At 43.3% G+C, this 21,494-nt stretch overlaps 3 protein-coding genes across 4 annotated transcripts in view; 2 read left to right on the top strand and 1 right to left on the bottom strand.

The window, feature by feature from the left end:
- Nucleotides 1–6,145, top strand: part of G6PC1 (glucose-6-phosphatase catalytic subunit 1) — a 49,594-nt gene extending 43,449 nt beyond the window's left edge. Inside the window, exon 5 of the transcript XR_006506068.1 lies at nucleotides 6,066–6,145. The gene's annotated coding sequence lies outside the window, so the exon portion shown is untranslated. The remainder of the gene's footprint in view (nucleotides 1–6,065) is intronic.
- LOC123244162 (alanyl-tRNA editing protein Aarsd1-like) lies at nucleotides 1,480–21,331 on the bottom strand. Of its 2 annotated transcripts, XM_044672478.1 has the most exons (16): nucleotides 21,081–21,331; nucleotides 20,915–20,981; nucleotides 20,716–20,814; nucleotides 15,686–15,775; nucleotides 15,440–15,493; nucleotides 9,966–10,103; nucleotides 8,182–8,341; nucleotides 7,934–7,991; nucleotides 6,347–6,503; nucleotides 6,139–6,255; nucleotides 5,699–5,829; nucleotides 5,033–5,099; nucleotides 4,655–4,746; nucleotides 3,906–3,960; nucleotides 3,290–3,384; nucleotides 1,480–1,727 (listed from the first exon to the last, which is right to left on the bottom strand). In XM_044672478.1, the coding sequence occupies exons 1-16, from the start codon at nucleotides 21,146–21,148 to the stop codon at nucleotides 1,592–1,594; spliced, it is 1,584 nt and encodes a 527-aa protein (XP_044528413.1). In that variant the 5' UTR covers nucleotides 21,149–21,331; the 3' UTR covers nucleotides 1,480–1,591. The 2 variants fall into 2 exon arrangements, with proteins under 2 accessions (XP_044528413.1, XP_044528414.1); XM_044672479.1 differs by lacking the exons at nucleotides 15,440–15,493; nucleotides 15,686–15,775; nucleotides 20,716–20,814; nucleotides 20,915–20,981; nucleotides 21,081–21,331 and adding an exon at nucleotides 10,239–10,358.
- Nucleotides 10,509–13,483, top strand: TAF9 (TATA-box binding protein associated factor 9). The gene is made up of 2 exons (XM_044672480.1): nucleotides 10,509–11,377; nucleotides 13,008–13,483. The coding sequence occupies exon 1, from the start codon at nucleotides 10,521–10,523 to the stop codon at nucleotides 11,343–11,345; it is 825 nt and encodes a 274-aa protein (XP_044528415.1). The 5' UTR covers nucleotides 10,509–10,520; the 3' UTR covers nucleotides 11,346–11,377; nucleotides 13,008–13,483.
- Nucleotides 21,332–21,494: the final 163 nt, after the last annotated feature.

Genomic DNA, 21,494 nt, shown 5'->3' with positions numbered 1-21,494 from the left:
ATCTCTTCTACTTCTAGCTGGAATGCAAAGTTCCAATTTCTTATTTAGGCTATGAATCTTGCCTAGCGGGTAGTGCCAGTTTTGTTTGCTTTGGAAGAAGATTAATTGGTTTGGTATTCTTTCTTCCCCAAGACATCTTTATATGTGAGAAAAAAATTATTGGATACTTTAGATGTATGGACCCAATGGCACAATCCACTGTGACTTCCATTCTCCTTTTTATTACACCATGTTTGCGATCAGAAACAACTTTAATGCTGTGCCTTTCAGGGCTGGAAGAAGCATGTGACAACAACTGTAGCTGTTACCTCCCATGGGCATCAGCTTTATTGTCTGTTTTATTTTCCATTATGTGTTAAGGCCATTTCAGTTTTATAATCTGTTGTAAAAAATGAATCATTTTTACAGACATCACCCTAGAACACATTCGCCCAAAGGACAAATTGGAATAGGGTTGGGCGTATTTCCAACTTGTCTCAGCTGTTCTTTTTTCAGAGCATTGGAGGCGAAAGGTATGTTCTCCTATGTGGGCATCACCTTGGCAAGTTAACTGAACAGGGCTTGTGCCTGGATGCTACCCCTCTGGCATAAATGAAGTACTAACCCTCATAGAAAAACATCTAAACAGAAATTCTCTACTCATGCTCACACATTTTCTTTCAAAAGGTCTAGAGTTAAATGTAGACCTAACGCATAAAGACGGGGATATATACCCTTGCTGAGAGGTGATGGCCCCACTGGCTCAGGCACTTGTAAGGTATAGGAGATGTCTACTACCTTCATTTGCTTTCTACTCTCAACTGTCCATACCAATTAGTGAGGGGAATAGATGTATAAATAGGAACCACTGAATGATCTGAGTCCCTTATGTTTTTTTAACTTTGTAACAGAAGGACAAACACAGAACAAACACGTACAGATATGGAACCATCCAGTTCTACTCCCTTGATCCCTCTCTTTCTGCCAGGCTTATTCCTGATCCAAATCCAGACTCAGTTCTACTGTTGACAGCTGGCAGATAGTGAGTCACAATTCTGACTTCAGAGGGAAGAAATGGAAACAACAAGCAGAAATTTTAGAAGTAGATTTAAGCTAAGCTTCCTTAACAATTAGAACTGGCTAAAAATGGGGAATGGACTACTTTATATGAATTTCCCATCAATGGAGATCTTTCATGCATTCCAGTTTGGAGAAGTTGGATTATATGACCACGAAGATCCTTTCAACTTTTAGATTTCGTGCATAATCCACAAATGAGTTAGTTGAGCAATGGGTATAGATTTGGGGTCTTCTCATCCAGGTAGATCTATAGCTTTTGTGCAGCTGTACTTTATAGCTTCAAGAAAGGAAGCCTTGGCTAAGTAGGCATATTTCATTTATACCAAGCCCACCTCCTTATTTATACAGTATATAACTGTGTAAACACACAAAGAACACCACCTAGACAGACTTATAGATAGTCAAGTACACAATTCCATATTCCATTTAAAGTCATTTTATTGTCTGGAAGAAAGCAAAATTTTTCCATGGCCACATGCTGTCTGGTCCTAAGGAAAGGAAAGGCCCGGGAAGAATACAAGGGCAGGAGCTGCTATTCCTCAGCACTCTGACTACTGAGATAGTCCTGGAGAAGGGCCTGTACCTCTGCCCGCCGGCTGAGTTTGGTGGCCTTGCCCTGAAAGCGGCCTTTCTTCCCAGCTCCTTTGCCTTGTAGCAATTCAGCTACCCTGAAATCCAATGGATAACATCAGAGATGAGCAAGGCCATTCAGGAAGACTACTAAGAAGAGCAACGTTCTTGAGTCATCCTTTACCTTTGATATCTCCCTTCCCTTTCACAATCAAACCCTGGAAAAAGCTGCTACACTCATTATCTCCACTTTCTCAGATGTAAGATTCCAAGATCGGGCCTGGGAACCTAGCCGGGGCCAAGCTTCCCCTCACTTTTTTGAGCCCCTATTACCAGGTTCCCAGTAGGCTCTAGAGGCTCTCTCCTCTCTCCATCCAAGAATTTACCCAAAACCTCAATCCCACTCTGACCCTCAGGCCCACTGCTCATTTCCCATAAATCAGAGGTAAGGGATAGGGCTGATCATATTACTTGGATAAGCAAGGACCAATTATAATCCATCTTGTAAGATGGAAGACCTTACCACATGCCCTGCCACTGTGCTCCTTAAAAGGAGGATTATTTCCCTTTTCTTTTCCATTGATACACTTAGACTTAGCACAGTGGTGGCTCATTTAAGGCATTAATAAATTCTTTTTCATTCATTCACTTTCTTCCCAACTTTTTGCAATCTATCCAGTTTGTGATTCCATTAGTCAATTAAAATTGTTCTTTCCAAGAATATGAATCATGTAACCATGGAAAAATTTTTCTGAATTAATCAATAAAATTAAATTTTAAAAAATTGTTTTTTTCCAAAGTTAGTAATTATCTCCCAAAAGCTAAATCCAGTGACATTTCCCCCAGTGGTCTTTCTTCTTAATGTCTCTTCAGAATTTAACCTATTGATTGCCCTGTCTGATTTAATTATTCTCTTCTTTCTGGGTTTGCATGATACTGCTTTCTCTAGACTCTTCCATCTGCCTGACTATTCCTTCTCATCTGTTGGTTCACCTTCTCTGTCCTGCCCCTGATTACATGAGTGTACCCCAAGGCTCTGTCCTGGGCCCACTTCTCTCTTGAGTATAACCTCTCTCCTGGCGATCTCTTCAGCTCCCAATTAGTATCTCTATGCAAATGACTTCAAAATCTCAATATCTAGCCCCTGCATATCTCTTGATCTTCATCTGTAACCAACTTTGCCTGACAAACATCTTCATCTCAATATCTTATAAACACCTTAAATTCAACATGTCCAAAATAGAGCTTACTACCTCTCCTTCCTCCCTACCCCAATCTCATGGCCCTAATTTCCCTCTTTTTGTCAATCGCATCACCATCCTTCCAGTCATTCAGGTTCAAAATTTGGGAATCCTCCTCCCTCTCCCTCACTGCCTCAACTCAATTTGTTGAGGTCATATCCTATCCATTCTACCTCCATGCCTTCTCTCTCTGAGAATGATTCCCAGTCCCAGCTGTTAGTGCCCCCTACTCGCCACCCCAAATAACTTCATACCTATTTTGTATCTGCTTAGCTCTGTGCATATTGCTTTCCTTCCGGAGAATGCAAGCTTCTTGAGGTCAGAGACTGTTTTGTTTTTGCCCTTGTATCCATCCCCAGGGTCTGGCACTCATACACGCTCAATAAATGTTTGTTGACCTGAACTTCTTGTAGACTTACCTTGGGCCCAACATATCCACGGCCTCAACTGGCCCAGCAAGTAAAAAGAGCCCAGCACCTTTCTCATCCCCCACAGTTAAGAAGAGAAGGGTGTCCTAGAAGACAAGATGGATACTCAGTGATACAGAACCTATCTATCCCCAGAACTATTCTCCCTACCTAGGGTAGATATTTTCTTAAATTTCAGAATCAAACTCTCTGAGCAAAGAAGAAAGATCTCCTCCATTTGGCCATAATGCATAATAAAAGAAGAAGAAATGGTCTGAAAGCAGCTATAGGTGAGCTACAAAAGCATGGAGATCATTCTACTTAACAGATGACTAAGAGGGCCACTGAAGGGCTGTCTGTAATGGAGGTGGGAAGGAGAAAAGATCTGCCTGTGAGTCAAACCCTGAATCCCACAGACAAACAATAAGGACATCCTCCTCTAGGTTCCTGTTCTGAAAGGAGAGGCATACCAAGGTACAGCAAATGCCAGAGGTTCAGAAAGACATGCCACTGACCTTGGAGGAAGTTAACAGGTTGTGTTAGACTAGAACCAAACGTGAGGAGGAAAGGCCTTTGAGGCTGAAGGGGTAAAGGAGGGGCTGGGGGAAAGTACCTCACACACTCTCACCTCTATCCCAATCTCATTGGCAATGATGTTCATAAACTCAGAGTCACCATCTTTCCTACAAAAAAAGACCATTCAGATTGAGTTGGAGAGGACCACTGGGACACCTAGAACAGTTTTCAGATAAGGAAACTGAGGCCTAGAGAGGTTAAAGGACTTTCCCAAAGTCACACAAATGGTAAGCTGAAGAGACAAGACTCAAACCGAGGTCCTCAGATGTCAGATCCAGCATAATTTCTATCATATCTCATACCCAAAGCTTACCTGTGTTAGGCATAAGAGCCCATATGGGGCAGAAACTAGGGAGAGTAGGTTGTGTGCTATCTGTTCCCCAAAGGTAGCTGTCTATGAACCACAAAACCTCAGCCTTCCCCAAGAAAGAAAAGTATACTTGAAGTTGGAGAAAACATGATTCTTCCCCAGCCTCAGCCGTTAAAGTTTTGAGTTTACTTTTTCTTAAATGGGGCTCCCTGGGACAACTGGAGCTTTTCCAGACAGTGGTAGAAATTATGGGACCATGAAACGGAGGCTGGAAGAAGATTCCAGGAACATGTTTCTCATACTATCCAAACCAAGAAATCAGGCACTTGACACTTCTCCCTCCTCCCCTTAGATTTTATAATATCATAAAGAAATCGAATAAGCACAGACTTGTCTTTCTAATATCTCTAAGCAGACTATTGCCACAGCAGAAACGTTGGGGCACCAGTGTGCCTGGTCCTCACCTATGTTGCCAGTTTCTGAGTCCTCACCTGTGTAATGCAATCATTCCTCCCCTGTCTGGGCTGTCCCTAAGACTATGGGCAGTGAGAACGGCCAGGTCCCTGAGGAGATTCAGGTTATTCTGAAAAGGACATTATAACTTAGCAAAGTAGGAGGCAGGGAGTAAAGGTGACACAAAAGGGAGAGACTACACGCATTGGGTTCCCCCTACCTCACACCCCTGACTCCCTTCTCTCTTACCACTGATCCATATATCTAGGGAATCCACTTGGTAAAGCAGCTATGGAAATCAGGGCCAGACAGAGGTATTACTTATACTCTCCCAACCCTGGCCCCAGGGGAAGCCCACTGTAGGATAGTCTATTCCCAGCCCAGCCTCCCCTCCTTGTAGCTCTGGGATAAGTCACCTTCTGGAGCAGCTTGGTCGAGTTCTGCAATTTCTGAACAGCCTCTGCATGTTCTTCCACTCCACACCTGGAGAGACAAAGAAGTCTGGAGACCCATCCTCCAACTTCCCACCCTACTTCCTAGAAGAGTTGCCAGGAAATAGTGATGCCTGGGCTCAAAGAGTAGCTCCTCCCAAGACTGAGGACTACAGGTTATTGTTGGGGATAGTAGAGAGAGACAGTAACATTAGGAATAAAGCAGGAGGGTGGAAGGTCATTTATTCACAAGACACCTGGGGGCAAGGAGGGGCCATTTAAGAACAGCTGGCATTTGCAGATTATATTAAGGTTTGCAAAGAATTTGGCATTCACTGTCTCATTTGATCCTCATAAAAATATCTGAGTTTCAGAGAGGTTATATCATTTGCCCAGGGCCACAGGTCAGCAGTGGCAGGATTGGAACCCAGGTCTCCTGACTCTAATCCCAGCATTCCTCCCACCAGGCTGTTTTGCTTGGGTATATGTGAGAAATTCTGCCTTCAAGAAAACTTCCACCCCTCTGAGCTCATTTGATCCTTGACCTGAGAGAGAAAGTAAAGGGGTTTATTCCACGTATTGCTGATGGGGAAAATGAGTCACCTCCTAAATATCATTTAATAAATCCACCAGAAGAAGACAGTTGCCTACTTGAGTAATGAGGTCAGAGCCTTTTCTGATCCATGGCTTCTCTCCATCCACTTTAGTACCCGGTTGCCTGCTAGAAACACTAGGTTGGTCTTGTTCTTTTTCCCCTTCTCAGTACCTAGGATCTTAATGACCTGGATAGGGTTTGGAAGGAATGTACAATGAAGTAGGTTCTAAGAGCAAGTCAGATTCACATCATCCAGAATAAGTGACTGGTAGGGTCCTCTGGGGGTCCTATAAGGAATCCCTCATATAGAGACTCACTCAATGCACTTTGCCTACAAAGAAGAAATCCCCAGTAGAAGTGGTGGGGCTATCCCTTTGTCCATGGGATTTCAATATTTCTGAGCTTCTCCTCTCTTCTCCCCAGGTTCTCAGGCTCATATCACTGATAGGCCCTTTCTGGAACTCCAGCCTTTCCCTTCTCCCCCCACTCCACTCACCTGCAGATCACTGAGGTTTCCCACGTGGGTTCCACAGCACATATTGGAGTCAACACCCTCAATGGTAATGACGCGGATAGGTCCTGCATGGTCATCTGGCAAGCCCCGGCCCCTTACCTGGGATGGGTATGTATGTCTGAGCTCCTTGAATAGACCCCTTTAGACAACCTAGCATTATCACTGGCTAGCTCTCCCCAACAGATTTTACCTTCTCCACCTCAGGATCGTCTGGGCTCAGTTCCCTCACAATCACAGGCAGCCGACTGCGGATCTTCTCGTTGACGCTTTGCTCAATGGCAACTATCTGTTCTGGGAGGACCATGGGGCTATCCAGTTCTATTGTGCTCCGACATCGTCCTAACTCCCTAACCAGAGAAAGTGGGGTTCATGGGATGAGAATGCAATATAAGATTGGCAGCTTAAAGGAGTAGAGTTTGGAGGGTTCTTAACCTTTGTTGTATCCCAGATTCACTTTGGCAGTCCAGTGAAGCCTTTGACCTCCCCTGCAGAATAATGTTTTTAAATACATAGGATTACAAAGGGACCCAATTATATTGAAATGCAACTCACAATACTGAAAACAGAAAATCACAGACATGCTAAAAGACAAGGGAGTCCATCAGCCCTCAGTTAAGAATGCCTGGGTTAGAAGATCTCCTTCCCCTGTCCATCTTCAGAAACTGAGATATCACCATACTCTATCTTCTGGGCCAGGGGTCGGCAACCTTTTTGGCCGTGAGAGCCATAAACGCCACATTTTTTAAAATGTAATTTCGTGAGTGTCGTACAGTGCTCACAGTGCCGCTCCTGTAACAGCGCCTGAAAAAAATTTGACTTTATGGCTCCTGCAGAAAGAGCCATATCTGGCCCTCAAAAGAGCCAGATATGGCTCAAGAGCCATACATTGCCAACCCCTGTTTAGGAAAACAGAAGGGCACTGAGAAAATGATAGGCAGCATTCTATTCCGGGAAATTCCTCTTTCTCTAGCCTCCATTCCTAGGAATAGAGCTGGAGAAGTCAATGGTTCAGATCAAATAATCCATTATAAAACTACAAAATGAAAATGGAGCACACACTAAAAGTACAACTTTTTTGTTTGTTTGTACTTGTAATTTCATCAGAGTAATGGAACTCCTCCGAGAAAACTCCCTCCACCAATGCAGTCTGATAACTGTTCTGAAACTGACGGTCTTAGATCCTTGACTGGGATAATGGAAAGTTAATCAACTTTCCCAGGGCCACAGAGATAGTTTACATCAGAGACAGGACATGAATATAGACCTTTCTGACTTCAAGTCTCACCCTCTAACCATTCATGCTCTCTCTCTAATTAGGGACAGGGACTAGACTAGTGGTATAAAAAACTCAAGGATGAGGAAAATCTATCAACACAGATTCTTTGCAATTGAATCCTTGAAGAATTGCTAAGAGCACTAAGTGGTTAAGTGAATTGCCCAGCCAGGTTCCTACAGTGAGTATGTAACAAATGCAAAATTCAAACCCTGGTCCACCTTGATATGAAGTCGTCTCTCTAAACGATATATCATATGCCCTCATGATCTCTGTACAAATGACTCTATAAGAACAAAATTAATGAGAATAAATGAAAAAAGAATGCCAATGAGGATACCTTTGTAAAAGGGAGTGATTCGAAGTATTAAGACATCTGTGTTTAAATTAATTCAAATGTAAATATTTGCTAAGCTAGTTTAGTTGGTTGTACTGCTGATATTCAAAGTTAAGGTTTTAATAAAAATTTACATTTTAAGAGTTAGTACAATGCTTTTCACTCACCACGATGTGGTTTTCAACCCAAACAGGTGGTCAGCCACAGCTGTGATGAGATGCTGCCCTGGGAACAAAGAGGTAAGGAGAAAGAGAGACATGAGAAGAGTCTAACATACAAAGATACATGTTTCAGAGTCTAACACAGCTCTCCCTACATAAATGCTTGGCTCTAGGTAACCATGCTGTTATGATCATCTAGACTGATTTCCCAGAAATGAAGCTAAATTTCTTCTCCACTTCTATCCCCTAATTACCTGAATGCTGCTGCATGTGGTCAAATCTCCGTTCCCAGTCCAGCTGTACTTGGACTTGGCTTCCTGGTGCCAGAGGAGTAAGCAAGAAATGATCCGCTTCAGATCCCCGACGGGTCACTCTTAGCACTGGGATGTTGTCAATGGAACCTCGGTCATCCGGCTGGAAGAAAACAGTTTCTACTATAGATTTAGAGGACAGCTATGTGTCAAAGTGGATAAAGTGTAGGGCCTGGAGTCTGGAAGATCTGAGTTCAAATCTGTCTCCAGACACTTACTAGTTTTGTGACCCTGGAAAAATCACTTAGCCCTGTTTGTCAGTTTCCTCATCTGTAAAATGAGCTGGAGAAAGAAATGACAAACCACTATTCCAGTATTTTTGTCAAGAAACCCTACACGGATTCATGACAAGTTGGACATGACTGAAATGACTACATAACAAATATTTAGGAAGGGAAGAATGAAGCAGTAATCATACTTACAGAGCAATTTAGGAATTAAAAGTATACACTGACCTGTAAGATAGGAAGTAGCATTTGTCTAGGTTACAAATAAATTAGAAGGAAAGGTGCAGGAATGAATACTCCTAGGTTATTGTCAGTGGGCTTGAGCTCGAATAGTGTCTATGCCACATACTTGTATAATTTTAGACAAGGTCACCTAACGTTTCTGGGCCTCTGTTTCCTCTTTTGTAAAATGAACACATCAAATGAGATGATCTCAGGGGCAGCTGGGTAGCTCAGTGGATTGAGAGCCAGGCCTAGAGAAGGGAGGTCCTATGGTTAAATCTGGCCTCAGACACTTCCTAGCTGTATGACCCTGGGCAAGTCACTTGACCCCCATTGCCTACCCTTACCACTCTTCTGTCTTGGAGATACACAGTATTGACTCCAAGACAGAAGATAAGGGTTTAAATTTAAAAAAAAAAGAGAGAGACTCTTTAATCTATGATCCTTTGAAAAGTAATTGGTTCTTTGTTGGGGAGAGTGAAATAATGCCAGAATGCCAAATAGAAGTAGGGGAGGAATTAATTCCCTCTATCTTCCTTCTCTGCCAGATTTAAAAACATTATTATGAAAAGGGCTCTATTGACTTCAGACTGGCAAAGGGGTCCATAACACAAAAAAGGTTATGAACCCACAATCTAATCTAATGATTTCCTTTTACAGGTAAGGATAAGGAAATGTTAGATCCAGAGAAATGACCCAAGGTAGGAAAGGGAAGGAGTTGGTAAGTATTTCTCAGTCAATAAAATAAGTCATCTGAGACACCCCCAAAGGATTCTAGGAAAAAGTTAAAGGTTTAAAAATCTGGGTTTTCCAGTGGAATTTCTCATTGGCTAAGGGAGGGGGGAAGAAGAAGGGGAGGGAAAGAACATGAATCATGTAACGATGGAAAAATACCCTAAAATAATTAAATAAATGAATGAATATACGTTATAGGACTTTCTGAGACAATTTAAAACATAAATAAATAAAACGGGTTCTAAGTCTTGGCTCCGCCACCTACTGGATGTGTAACCTTGGGCAAGTCACTTCCCCCTCAGTAAAAAGAAGTGATCTCTAATGTCCCATTCAGCAGGAGCCTTCTCTCCTGCCCTCCAGGAGATAATCCCAAAGAAGTGGAGAATGAGCTTGAAGACAATATTGGGACACAAAGGGAGGAGCTGGGAAAGAAGTGTGACTCTGAGGGCGGGGCTATTGCAGGGGCGTGGTCTGGGCGAAGAACTGCGGGAGAGTGGCTAGAGCGCAAAGGCGTGGTCTAAACTAGGAGCGGGGCTTTCGCACCTGGCCCCCGCCCTCGGGGAAAAGTAATGTATCTTCCAAGACCACGAGGTAACCGCTTAGCTTTTCCTTGTTCTTGTGGTTGCTCGAACCATCGATCAGCAGCTCCGCAGGGCGGCAAGAAAGCACCGTGGTGCTGAACTGCGGAACAGAAGGAGGGCCGTAAGGAGGGGCTTGCTGGCCGAGCCTGCACGCTCCACCCCCGCCCCTGCCCCCTCTATCTCGAGCCCCACCCCCACCCCCACCCCAGCCTTCCTTCCCTGCCGCTGGTCTCACCTCTCGAGCATAGCTGTCCCGCTGGCACCGGAACGCCATGGTTGCTGGCTCTCTGGCCGCGCGGAATGCTAAACAGAAGGACCTGGCAAGGGCGGAGCTCAAGCCCTAGGCAAGACCTGCGTTTCCTCTGCGGCGGCAAACTATCCTAAAAGAGATTAGGGACGGTAGGCGGCGTGGGCCAAATTAGCGAAAACGGAAATCGGGGACTCTTCCTTCCCGGTCGTTTAATAACCTTTGGCGAAGCTTTCAGAGATCGGAAGTGAAGTGCGAACACCGGAAATCATGGAGCCGGGCAAGATGGCGTCCCCCAAGAGCACACCAAAAGACGCACAGGTGATGGCCCAAATCTTGAAGGATATGGGGATCACAGAGTACGAACCAAGGGTCATCAACCAAATGCTGGAGTTCGCCTTCCGTTACGTCACCACGATTTTGGACGATGCCAAGATTTATTCGAGCCACGCCAAGAAACCAGCCGTGGATGCTGATGATGTGCGGCTGGCCATCCAATGCCGGGCCGACCAGTCGTTCACGGCGCCACCGCCGAGGGACTTCCTGTTAGACATAGCCCGGCAGAAGAACCAGACCCCACTGCCGCTGATCAAGCCCTACTCGGGCCCTCGACTCCCGCCAGACCGCTACTGCTTAACGGCACCCAACTACCGGCTGAAGTCCCTGCCCAAAAAAGTGCCCTCCGCGGCGGGCAGAATCACCGTGCCCCGACTCAGCGTGGGCGCCGTCAGCAGCAGACCCGGCACCCCGACCCTAGGCGCGCCCTCTTCAGCGCCTGCAGTGGCCGTGGCCGCTGATGTCGCGACCCCGCTGTCCCTGGCCGGGCAGAGGTTCACCGTGCAGATCCCGGCCTCCCAGAGCCCCGCGGTCAAGGCCGCGATGCCCGCGGCGCCCTCGGTGCAGAATGTTCTGATCAACCCCTCCCTCATCGGGTCCAAGAATATCCTCATCACCACCAACATGGTGTCATCTTCGTCGTCGTCTTCTTCGTCGTCGTCGTCCTCCTCCTCCTCATCGTCGCAGAGCACCCCTGCTGAGTCCTCGAATTCATTGAAAAGGAAACACGAAGATGATGACGACTATGACAATTTGTAAAGGACAGAAGCCGACCTGGTGTCTTGTCAAAGGTAAGATGTAAGATTAGACTGGAGTGCCGGCTTTCCGACACTCTGGCTGTGGCAGGTGTCCCAAAAGTCTTACTATAGCTAGAAGGTACTAAATAATGCAGGAGCGTCCCAGGCGTCATAGGGTGACCTAAAAGTCTTGGTGCAGGTTTAAATTGATAAAGATAGAAGTCTCGTGCTATACAGGCAACAATAATATTCCTGGGCAAGTCAGCAACTAAAGCCTAAAATTTCACTAGGACTTTAAGAATATCATATATTATAAATCACAGTAGCTGGCTGCAAAATGTTTCCTCACCATAACCCTAGGAGGCAGGTGCTATTATTATTCGGGTTTTACAGGTGGGAAAATTGAGTCAGAGGTTAAGTGATTTGCCCAGGTAAGAGAGCTAGCAAATGTCTGAGACTGGATTTGAACCCAGGCTTTGCTGACTCCAGGACCAAAACCCTCTCTACTATACTACGTGGCTACAGCTAGTTCTTTAAAAAATAATAGTAATGAAGGAGAGGTGCTATGGCAACAGCATTCTTCGGGGGAAATTAAACTTGAATTTTCTTTAGAAGGATCAAAATTTTTTTTGTTGTAGAGTGAAGTTAGAAAATATAAATTAAGATGAAAATGAGGGAAACACTTTCAGTACTTAAGTGGACCTCTTAAGCCCTTTGTACCGAGTGTTCTTCAAAGAACTATTCTTAGCACTGGTTCACAGTATTTTAGAATTTAGAGCAGGAAAAGACTTTAGAAATAGTCTGGTATATTCTTTTCAATTTTTAGATGCAGACTGGCCCAGAGTAGTAAATCGCAGATAGTAAATAGATTAATTACAACTGAACCCAATTACTGTCTGAGCCAACATAGGACTGCCTAAGAATATTAATTCCCAAGCATGGGGAAAATTCCTGATTCTACCAACTTCACAGAATCTGTGTCAGAATTGAAATACTAATCATAATTAAAATAGTGATTAGCATTTGTGTAGCTTTTTAAGTTTGCACAGCCCTTTATGTATATTGTCTCATTTGATCCTCCTAGCACTATAACCTGGGTACTATTATTCCCATTTTATAGATGAGACTGACTAGGGTTAATTGACTTCCTTGGGGTCACAGCTAAGTATCTGAGGCAGGATTTTATTTATATGCAACATCTAGGGGCCTGACTTGAAGGGGACCTCAGTGGCCAGATAGTCCAACCTACTTCCAAAAAGGATTCTCCACATTAAAAAGTAACAAATGTGATTTTCCAGCCTCTATTTTTTTTTGAGACCTTATTTTCTGTCTTAGAATTGATACTAAAGCACAAGAACAGTAAAGGCTATGTAATTAGGTTGAAGTGATTGGCCCAGGGTCACACAGCTAGGAAGTGTCTGAGCCAGATTTGAATGTAGGTCCTCTGGTTCCAGGCCTGGCATTCTATCCACTGTTCTACCTAGGCCCCTGTCCAGCCTCTTCTTCCAGACGCTCCCTTCCCCCATTCCCACTCTATAACTTCTACCCATTGCTCCTGGTTCTGGCCCCTGGGTATAAACAGAAAATGCTAATCTGTCTTTCAAGTGATATTCTTCCAACATTTGAACTTGGCTATCATGTACCATTCTCTCTCCATTTCTCTCCCCTTTCTTCTCTTTTCCAGGCTAAACATCTCCAGTTCCTTCAATTATCCTCATATGACATAGACTCAAGACCCTTCACCGACATGCTTGCTCTTTGGAAGATCTCCTGCTTATCAATACCCTTCCTAAACTGTGGTGCCATGGAGGAATCAGCTTCCAGCAGAATTCTTGACATTATTGATGCTCCCCGAAATGTTGTTTCCTTTGAAAAATAAGTATTTCATTTTTTTTTGCTTATTTGAAAAAATAAGCATTCCTCTTCTCAGAACTAGATCACTATCTGGCTAATGCCAGTCATGAACCTCATCCAAATGAATGTCTTCAAATAGCATTTTTCACAGATAACCACATCATGTTCTGGGTAGAGTAAAATTAATACAAAATTATAGCAGCCCAGTTTTGAGAGAAATGCTTTGTGGTGGTATGGAGATGATCCTTGTTTGTTTGGGGGTTTTTGTTGTTGTTTTTGTTTTTTTACCTCTTCTGTCTTGATTCCAAGGCAGAAGAGTAGTAAGGCCTAGGCAACTGAGGTTAAATGACTGCCCATGGTCATCCAGCTAGGAAGTATCTGAGGATAGATTTGAACCCAAGACCTCCCAACTCTAGGCCACTTGGCTGCCCAACCCTTGTTTTTTTGGTTGTTATAGTTTTTGTTTTTAAGGGCAAATAAACATACATTCTGGCAGTCCTTCCAACCTGGAAAGGCTTCAAATATGTCCTCAGAGATAAATTATACCTGCTGTCTAAGGACCAGCCCAGCTAAGTACAAAAGAAGATCATCCTAAGTTTATAAAATGACCCTCTGCCCTGGGCAGCAGACATAACTTCCTTGGTTATGGTGACAGAATGGTAGGAAAGGGAAACTTTTAAGAATCAGTTCTTTGACTGTCTAGACAATTTAACTGTTGTTTAGGTCTGCAATCTTTGTTTGCCAACTGATAATATTGGAGGAACTGAGATATCCCAGAGCACATTGTCATTACAGATATAAACCAAAAGACATGAAGCTGTTAAGTGGAAGGCTGGTTTCCAGCTTGAGGGTGGAGTGTGTTTCATCATGTGCCCAAAGGCAACAAGGAAAGTTATTCTGTGGTATGTAACCTTAGAAATTTTGTCTCCTCCTCCCTCAACTTGGGAGAGAAGTCACTGCAGGTTCAGAACCTAAATTTAGGCCTAAAGGAGAAATGGATTGTTAAAAGCAAAAGCTATAAAATTGCACATATCTTGTGATCAAGTGATTCCACAAAAGAGAATATATTCCAAGGAAATAACTGGAAAAAATAGTTGTTTTACAAAAGTGGTTATAGCACTGTTTATAAAATTGGAAACAGCCCCAATAAGCAAGAATAGGGGAATGGCTCAATAAACTGTGGAAACTAATATACCAGTAGTTTGTATTTAGATAGCACTTTACAGAGCACTTTTTTCACAGCTTAGTGACAAAGGAAGTTTACTGTTACTCCATTTTGCAGATGATGAAACAGGTTTAGATATATTGAGTGGTCATACTGTTGGTAAATGTCAGATGTGGGACTTCACAATTTTTTGGCTTTAAATCCAATGTTCATTCCACTATATGATGATTATGAACTATGTACAGTATATTGAAACACGCAAATAGTATATGTGAAATCATGTTAAGTTAAGAAACAGACAAAAACAAAATATACAATGATTACAACTCTTCAAAAATGTACATGGATTTACAAAGGTGGGAAGGAAATATGGAGGGATGAAAATTGCATGTTCATTCTCTTCTGTAATGTTGCTTAAGTTCCTAATAAAAAAAAAAGTTACAAAAATTTTAGTGAAATATACCTGGCTCTTTGCCTTTTCCCTTGCCATTTACACATATATAAGAACTCTTAATGATTGGCCAAAATCCAGAAATTTAAAAGCTGATAATAAAAGTCACCAAAGGCCCTCAGCAGTCTCTTTACCATCCTGTTTAGAAACACTATCCAAAATCACATCCCTGGTGGAAGGCCTAAGAGAAGGGGCTCCCTGGGAGTAGAAATATTAAAGGTAGAGATAAACCCAGGACCCAGGATTGTTTCCCCTTAGGCCTATGATACAACCCAAAAGAGACAAGGCCCCAACATTTTGTAAAAAATGGTTTTCAGATCTCTCCCTCACCCATTCATCTTTTTCAGAGACATTACCTGTCGTGTCTTCACCATTGGAGTCATCCTAGAAAAGAAATGAGCCTAATGTTGGGTCAGAGAAGAGAAAAGGCATTTACATTTATATAACCAAATGGGGTGGGAAGGAAGAAGGCCCTGCTGGGAAAACCTATGGAAGGAAGGGGAAACTCCATTCAAGCAGCCTTTTCTGCTCTCAAGAAGGAAACTGGGAATTCAGGAAGCAGGCTTTGCTCTAAGGGCTATGACCAGAAAGAACCAATTTCACTGACTAGAGTCTCATAAATGAAGCTGTTAGCAGCTGCACTTACATCCAGGTCATCCATGGCAGGTGGAGGTCCCTTTGTACTGGCCTTCTTTAGGAGCTGGAGAAGAGACAGGAAGTCAGAGGGAGAAAGGAGAGAACAATGTCTAGATGTCACTGATCAAAGAGCCAACAAACCCCAGGGTGTTAGATGAGGCCAAACTCTACATAACAGCAAACCAGATAGAAATTGGAGAAAATGACAGGAAGGAGGTATAAACTCCAGGACATCTACGGAGCTCTGGCATCTTACCTCTGCATAATGTTCCACCTGAGCTAGCTCCACCTCTTCATCCCCTTCCCAATCTCTCCAGTTATCAAAGTCCACAGATAGCCACACTGGCTACAAGAGGAAAGAAACACTGAAAATCACTTAATAAGCATTTATTAAGTCTGCTATGTGGCAGGCAGTCTGAGAGGTCCTGAGAATTTGACTTCCCCCACCCCCCAAAAAAAATTGTGCAAGAGGCTTGTGTTCCATCATAAGAAATGACACATACATATAAGTAAATACAAAATATATAAAATGTAAATGCCCCTTTGCAGAGGTTGGAGACTATGGACCTGGAACTGGAACATTACATATTTTGTCAGATTTGGCTGATGGGTTGGATGGTTTTGCTGAACTACATTTTTTCTTTTATTCTTTGTTATAAGGGATAGCTCTGAAGAAAGGAAGAGACATATTTGGAAATGAAGATGTTAAAGAAAAGATAAATACAAAATTTAAAAAAGTAAACACAAGGTAATTTCCAGAAGAAGTAATAACAGGAATATTAGAGAAGGTCTCATGAAGATGACCCTTGAACTGAGTTTTGAAAGAAGATAAGGATTTTAAGAGACCAAGGTGAAGGGAAAGTTCATTCTACACACATAACAAAGTCATGTTGATGATAGGAGGAAGTCATAGTTATAGGAGCAACATTTACCTCTTTCAGGCTAGGTTTGTTTTTCCTTAAAAGGGTTGTGAGAGGGGCAGCTAGGTAGCTCAGTGGATAGAGAGCCAAATCCGAAGAGGAAGTCCTTGGTTAGAATGTGCCCTCAGATACTTCCTAGCTGAGTGACTGGGCAAGTCACTTAACCCCAGTTACCTACAGCCCAGAGCCCTTACTGCTTTTCTTACCTTGAACCAATATGTGGTATTGATTCTAAGAGAAGGTAAGATTCATTGGTTTTTGTTTTTTTTAAGTATTATGGGTGAGGGAAAATTTGGAACTCAAATTTTTTTTTATTTTTTTTTTTTTAACCCTTGTACTTCGGTGTATTGTCTCATAGGTGGAAGATTGGTAAGGGTGGGCAATGGGGGTCAAGTGACTTGCCCAGGGTCACACAGCTGGGAAGTGGCTGAGGCCGGGTTTGAACCTAGGACCTCCTGTCTCTAGGCCTGACTCTCACTCCACTGAGCTACCCAGCTGCCCAATGGAACTCAAATTTTTTTAAATGGATGTTAAAAAATTTTTTGCATGTAATTAGGAAATATTTAACAAAATAAAAATATTTTCTCAAAGAGGTATTGAAACCATCCTAGAAATGTAATTGGTCCGGAGAAGTAAGACTCAAACCATCAAAGTAGGTAGCTGGTGACTTAAAAATATAAAGAATTTAGAGGTCTTCCCTCAGGCAAGACATCTGGTGTTGCCACCATTGTAGATGGTGGACTTAGGAAAGCTGCACTCAAACTGAATCAAAGCAGTACCCTTGCTAAAGATCCTTTCCATACTAGACTAAGTGAACTTTCTTTTCTTTTCTTTTTTTGAACTTTCTTTTCTTAACTGTCAGATGAACTATAAAGTGTCTTATTTCCTTCTAATCTGGAATGTGAACCACTGGGCCAGACCTAATTCAGGCTAGTCAAAGGCTGCAGAGGACAGGAAGAATGAGGACTGAAAAAAGGCCACAGGATTTGTCACTAGAGAGATCATTGGTAACTATTAAGAACGCTGATGGCAAAGCATTGAGAATAAGAAGTAAGATGCGTCAAAAGAAATTAATATGATGAATTCAGAGAAGCATAGAAAGGCATTCTCTGATGCAAAGTGAAATCAGAAGAGTCAGGAAAGCAATATATAGTATGATTACATGAATATCAGTAGCCACAAAAGAATCTAGCAAAATTATAACAAACAAATTTGGCCTCAAAGATTTATAAAATACTAGAGGGAGAGGAGGGTTTGAGGGGACTGAAAGTACAGTCATGTGAAACATTGTTTCACATATTTTCACATAATCTCATATTTTTCTATGTATTATTAAATTTTGCTGATTTTTTTGCTTTTTTCTTGTTTTGAATTTCTCTTTTATAAAGAATGGATCTCTCTGTTAAAAGGAAAGAGGAGTTGAGATAGAGGGGGAAATCTAGGCTATGTTAAAAGACATCGATAAATTTTTTTTAAACGACAATAAGTTGATACAAGTATTGACAAATGTTTCCTGGTGTTTGGCTGTGAACTAGAAGAGAGACAGGATGTTTTTATTTTTGTTTTTTAGGGAAGGGGGAGACTTGGTAATGGCTTCAGGGAAGGAGCCAGTAGGTAAGGAGGCAGCAAAGAATGGTGGCTGGAAGATGATTCTGCCTTAAGGAGTGTAAGGGGATGGAATCCAGAGTATAAGTGAAGGGGGGAGAGGGGGTTGGCCTTATGGAGGAAAAAGGCCACTTCTTTAGAGACAGAAAAAAATAATGGGTGATGAAGCAAGATGTTTTGAGATACCAAGAAGAGGAGAACAGGGAGCTCAGAGTATGAGACTGAGATATCTGCTGAGAGGAGGATCTAGGGGTAATGTGGAAGACTTGGGTTGCACTTTGGAATAGCTGTTGTGGAAAATGCATTAAGAGTAAATGGTGTGTGGAGGGGATGCAGCTGGTGGCTGAGTGGATTGAGAGCCAGGCCTAGAGACAAGAGGTCCTGGGTTCCAATTTAGCCTCAGACACTTCCCAGCTATGTAACCTTGGGCAAGTCACTTAACCACCATTGCCTAGCCATTAACGCTCTTCTGCCTTGAAACCAATACAGAGTATTGATTCTAAGATGGAAGATGAGGGTTTAAAAAAAAAATTGATACAAACACAGAAGGTAAGGGATTGTTTTTCATTTTTTTTAAAGAACAAATTAAAAAAGTAAATTAGAGAGAAGCAAAAAGTTATCATGTGTAAAAGAGAGAGGAGCTACTTTAGACTTTGGGGAAGCTCCCTCCATATAGTCTACAAGATCATCAGTCAAATTTATTGAGCACATAGTCAAGTGCAGGGCCTTGCATTACACATGTCTCTCTCTCTATGTATATATATTTTTTATTTCCTCAAAGATGTGTAAGCCTGGTCTCTGCCCCCAACAAAGCTTAAGGTCTATTAGTGAAGATAAAGCACGAACACATGAAAGAGTGCATGTTGTAAGCCATAAAGAAACAGCATAATCTGTAAATCCCATCAGATCCAGGTATAGCTGATGATTATAACCACTCTCTGTGACTCCTCTCATTAATAAAGTTTTTAATGTTAATAAATCACTTCAATTTAAAAGAAAAGGGTGAATATGTAGGAGGCCAATAAGAAACAGAGTTTCAAATAGATATTTTTATCTGGACCCCATCAAAAGCTACTCTGCTAGTCAGAGCCAGACAGGATGGGCTATCTAAGATAAAAATCTTGACTCCTCTTTTGACCCCTTTTATGATCCACACCTTTTCTTATTGGAAAAGCATTATAGTCTTATTGGAAAAGTTTAAGCACTTAGCAAACCAACAGTCAAGAAAGAGGTTAACATTTTCACCCTTGGTCAAGAATGTAGTTGCTTGGGTCTCAAAAGCTGTTTCAGACAGTCAAGGTCAAAAAGTAGGACTTCCCAGGGGCAGCTGAGTAGCTCAGTGGAGTGAGAGTCAGGCCTAGAGACAGGAGGTCCTAGGTTCAAACCCGGCCTCAGCCACTTCCCAGCTGTGTGACCCTGGGCAAGTCACTTGACCCCCATTGCCCACCCTTACCAATCTTCTACCTATGAGACAATACATGGAAGTACAAGGGTTTAAAAAAAAAAAAAGTAGGACTTCCCGCCCTAACAAAATATTCCCAGACTTAGCTTTCTGATAACGAGGTGGCTACAATCCAACCTTGAAGCTACTGAACTTTCTTTGTATTGTCTAAGTTGAAACTGCAATTCTGCACAACTGTAAAACTCTCTCTGTTCTGGGTGAAAGGGATTTTGAATTTTCATATATAATAAACTTTTGACTCAATGGCACTTCAGAGAAGCAGCTATGAGTTGATAGTAAAGATCATCTCCCACCTCTTTATTAATTAAGCCAGCCTTATCAGATTATCTGGAGATGTTGGATAGCTTTCAACAAATGCAGACAGTACAAACTCCCTCAGATGAGACCTTCAAGACTGAGGAGCCTGGAGTGCTGACCCTGATGCTCAGCCTGGAAATCGACAACTCCTCTCTCACCTCCAAGTCTCCTCAAGCCTACTCCACAGCAGCGCTGTCCTCTTCACTCACTTATCGGCCACCCTCCTGTCTGTGCCCTCTCCATCTCTAGCCTAGACCAGTCTCTAGCCTCTCCCTCTAATCTCTCCCTCCTCCCATCCATGCTTCACACAGCTGCCAAACTGATACTCCTACATCGTGGGACACATTATTATTATTAGCTATGTGACCCTGAGCAAGTTAATTCCTGTCTGCCTCAATTGTAAAATGAGGGGTGATAATAGCATCTACCTCCCAGGGGTATGAGGATCAAATGAAATATCTATAAAGTGCTTGACACTTAGTAGGTGGTTAGTAAATGCTTCGTCCTTTTCCTTCTTTTCCCATAGGTAGAACAATGTCACTCCCCTACTCAGTAAACTCCAGTGGCTCCCAGTTACATACAGGAGCAAATACAAAGTGGTGTTTAGCATTGAAAGCCCTTCATAACCTAGTTTCCTCCTGCATTTTCAGTCTTCTTATAGCTTGCTCTTCAACATTTACTTTCTAGTGACCCTGGACAAGTCACTTAACCCCCATTGCCTAGCCTTTGCCTATCTTCTACATTGGAACGGATACATAGTATTGATTCTAAGGCAGAAGGTGAGAGTTGGGGGGGGGGAGGGGGAACCACATGGTCCTCCCAGCTGTTCCACAACTAAGCCACTCTGGCCTCCAGGCCTGGCTCTCTGTCCTCTGTGCTATCCAGCTGCTCTTGCCTATTTTCTTTTGAAAGGCTTTGTGTTCCGTACTGTACTAAAGGCTTCAGGAAGGAACTAGCAGCACTAAGGGGATCTCTGCGTGCTTAGGACGTGCTGCCACTCACCTTCACGTCTTCTTTGGTGAGCCGGGGCCAGGCTACCTTCTCCTTCCACTTTCTCACGAAGCAAGTTATGGAGCGGCTGGAGCGTTTATCCTGCGAGTCCTGGGGCGAGGCAGAGGACCCGAGACAGGAGACTTGGGGGGGCTGCACTGGTTGGACCCCACTGCCGCCCTTTCTGTCATTCCCCCCAAACCCCGCTTACCTTGGAGTTCACCTTGGCATAAAACTCGATCTCATTGTACATCTCCACCCCATCTGCGTTCTTGCAGCTGCGGAGACACGGGAAACGGGAGGGGAAGGGGCTGAGGGGAATAAGAGACCAGCAGCCGTAGGAGATGCGCTGGCCAGAAGGCAGGGGTGGCCATTACCTGAAAACAATACGGTGGTCCTCCAGAAGCACCTGGACGTCGGTGCTGTCCTCTACACAGAACTCCATGAACACATACTTGGGACGGTCATACCACAGAGTCCGGGCGTGCTGTCTGGGGAGGAGGTGGCAGGGGAAAGGGGATGGGTCAGTCTTGAGGAGGGGCTATGGGAGAGATCTGAATCCTGCCACCCAGAAAGGAGAGCAGATGAGAGACAATTGTGAGAAGTCCTGGAAACGCAGATTTCAGCTTCTGGCTAAACCACTCACCCCTCGACCCCCACATTCTGGTCTCCGGGGTCTTGGGCTCAGTGAAACCAGACTAACTCGAGGTGCTGAGTCCTGGGGTTCTGGGCTCCCCTGGGACATTGGGGGGGGCGCTGGATACACTTGGGAAGGCAGAGGTCTAAGGAAG

This window comes from Gracilinanus agilis, chromosome 4 (assembly GCF_016433145.1).
Source record: "Gracilinanus agilis isolate LMUSP501 chromosome 4, AgileGrace, whole genome shotgun sequence".
Lineage (NCBI taxonomy): Eukaryota > Metazoa > Chordata > Mammalia > Didelphimorphia > Didelphidae > Gracilinanus > Gracilinanus agilis.
The sequence above is the reverse complement of the archived record's forward strand: the minus strand, read 5'-3'. Positions and strand labels throughout refer to the sequence as shown.